Raw genomic sequence first — 2,887 nt, forward strand, 5'->3', positions numbered from 1 at the left:
GAAAATATTTTACAAAAAATAAGTAAATAAAAATGCTGAATCCACTTTCCCGAAGCAAAACGTTGGATCCACTTCTCCACGTATTTAACATATCTTTAATTCTGCAATCAATGCAATTATTATTATTATTATTATTATTATTATTATTATTATTATTATTATTATTATTATTATTATTATTATTATTATTATTATTATTATTATTATTATTATTATTATTATTATTATTATTATTACCATATTTTCCATTGAATTTTCCATTCAACTAAGGAATAAAACCTCATAAAATAAAACCAGATAAGCAACTTTTCCATTAGCATGAAGTTAATCCAAGTTATACAACAAACCCTAAACTCTATCAAATCATAAACATGATTAATCTTAGTTTTGAAAGAAACAGAGGCAAGAAGAAACTCTTCCTATAGTTAGGCAGAGAACAATGTCTCGTAAATCTCCAAGAACACTTCCACAATAACCCCATGGTGATGACGCGAATTCAGGAGCAGAAAACACTGAAGAAGCTGTTGCAGATCGTCCGCCGCAAAGATCTGTCTCTCCACGATCATCTCGACCATCGATGTCCGAAAATCGTCGTACGGGTCACGCGACTTCTTCACCACCGCGAAACTGTCCCTCACTTTCACCTTTTCCGGCATAACTCCGCCGCTGGAGACGGGTTTGTCTGCTTCCCGGCGAGGGTCAGGGTTTTTGTCACGGTAAACGAAGGCCGAGGAGTCGGAGGAGAAGCTTCTGAAGGAAAAGAATGAGTCGGCCTCACCATCTTGTAGTTCTTTCTTTTGTTCTTTGTCATCATTGTCTTTGGTATCGTCGTCATCGCTGCTTGACCAGCACCATGACCCAGTTGATTTGAAGCGACAGCTTCCATCAAGTGAAGAAGAACTGAAGAGATAATCAGAACCCACTTGAGATCTCTTCCTGCAGTTTCTACGACGAGTCTGTCTCTTCGCCTTCGTCATCTTCGAATCCTTATCATACGCTCGAAAGGAACGGCTGTCGTCGTAGAAAGGGTTCGCCGGAAAAACAGGAAAAGCCGGAGGGTGTAACATGTGCCGTTCGACGGGGTTGTAGAACAGCGAGGAGTGCGCCTCCCGAACACTAAGACGGGGTGGAGTGTCTGTGCGTTTCGTGCCAGAAGGGAAGAGCCTTTGAAACGACGCAGTTTGAGAGGTTAAAGTTGAAGTCTCTACGACGTCGTGTAAGTTCCGGGGCCTGCAAGATTTGAACGATGACCGGACTAACCCTTGAAGCCGGAGCTTGAGCTTCTTCTCCATTGCAGAGAGAGAGAGGGTGTACGTGGAGAGAGATTCTTGAGGAAGGAGTGTAATATAAGGCTTTGGGAAAAGAGAATTTAATAGGAGACACATATGAATATATGCTGTATAATACTAAAAAGGAAACTTTGATTATATTTCCTTAAGTCTTGCACTAGGTTACAGAGACTTCTGATGTATATAGCTTCGCATATTGTGTTCTTCAAGAAATATAGAACCGCCGCATTGTTCTTCGGCTGTTTCTTTTCATCTCGGCTTGTGATACGTGACATGGTATCAGAGTCTGGTTCACACTAAATCGAATCAATCTTCTGCACGATGAATTCTGGCACCGACAATACCTCTGACCCGGCTGCGACATTGCATCCCGACTCGACAACAACACCGATCCCGACCATGAACCTGGCTCCGAACACCCGACGCACGATCTCCCCGTACGACTTGACCCCGAGCGACAACCCCGGTTTGATTCTCTCTCAACCGTTATTACGAGGAGACAACTATGATGAATGGTCCATCAATGTCCGTCAAGCATTGAAATCACGAAAGAAATTTGGCTTTGTTGATGGTTCGATCCCTCAACCCGATGCGACCTCGTTGGATTTTGAAGATTGGGATACCAACAATGCCCTCATCGTGTCTTGGATCAAGAACACGCTTGAAACTCACTTGCGATCAGATGTTGCGCACAGAGAATATGCCCAAGACTTGTGGGACTATCTCAAACGTCGTTTCGGCAAGGCCAATGCCCCCCGTCTCCTCAAAATCCGAAGTGAATTGGCCAATTGTCGTCAACATGGGATGAGTGTTGAAGCTTACTTTGGAAAACTCACGAAACTATGGGACGACCTCGCGAGTTTCCGCGCTCTGAAAATCTGTAAGTGTAGCAACTGTACTTGTGACGTTGCTGCAACTCTTGAACGAGAACGCAATGAAGATCGTCTCTTTGAGTTTTTGCTTGGTCTTGATGAAGCACAATTTGGCGTTGTCAAGTCAAATCTTCTATCTCGACTTCCACTGCCAAGTCTCGATGAGGCATCAACAAAGTTACGTCATTTCATTGTCCTCATTGAGCGACAATTTGGTACTTCCGTTAAGAAAATCCGCTCTGATAATGGGTCTGAGTTTATGGGTATGAGAGATTATTTTTCTGACAAAGGCATTCTTCATGAGACCTCTTGCGTTGGTACTCCTCAACAAAATGGTCGTGTTGAGCGTAAACATCGTCATATCTTGAATGTTGCTCGAGCCTTATTGTTCCAAGCTAGTCTTCCAGTGGATTTTTGGGGAGAAAGTGTCCTTACTGCAGGATATTTAATCAACCGAACTCCTTCCATGCTTCTTAACGGGAAAACACCTTATGAGCTTCTACATGGTTGTCCCCCAAGCTATGCACATTTACGGGTTTTCGGTAGTTTGTGCTATGCTCACAACCAACATCGACATGGTGACAAGTTTGCTTCTCGAAGTAAACGTTGCATGTTTCTTGGTTATCCTCATGGCCAAAAGGGTTGGCGTCTGTACGATTTAGAGACGAAGAAAACTTTGGTTTCTCGGGATGTTGTGTTCTTCGAAGATAAATTCCCTTACTCGGA

At 42.9% G+C, this 2,887-nt stretch overlaps 1 protein-coding gene across 1 annotated transcript; it reads right to left on the reverse strand.

The window, feature by feature from the left end:
* Positions 1-300: 300 nt before the first annotated feature.
* LOC104799076 (transcription repressor OFP8-like) lies at positions 301-1,412 on the reverse strand. The gene has a single exon (XM_010521409.2). It carries the CDS (start codon positions 1,383-1,385, stop codon positions 426-428), a length of 960 nt encoding a protein of 319 aa, XP_010519711.1. The 5' UTR covers positions 1,386-1,412; the 3' UTR covers positions 301-425.
* Between the last annotated feature and the right edge of the window lie 1,475 nt (positions 1,413-2,887).

The sequence above is a fragment of the Tarenaya hassleriana genome, unplaced genomic scaffold (genome assembly GCF_000463585.1).
Source record: "Tarenaya hassleriana unplaced genomic scaffold, ASM46358v1 Cleome6, whole genome shotgun sequence".
Taxonomy (NCBI): domain Eukaryota; kingdom Viridiplantae; phylum Streptophyta; class Magnoliopsida; order Brassicales; family Cleomaceae; genus Tarenaya; species Tarenaya hassleriana.

Bases quoted from the DNA above. Each gene is read 5' to 3' on its own strand.
- LOC104799076 (XM_010521409.2), bottom strand. From the start codon at position 1,385: ATGTGTCTCCTATTAAATTCTCTTTTCCCAAAGCCTTATATTACACTC.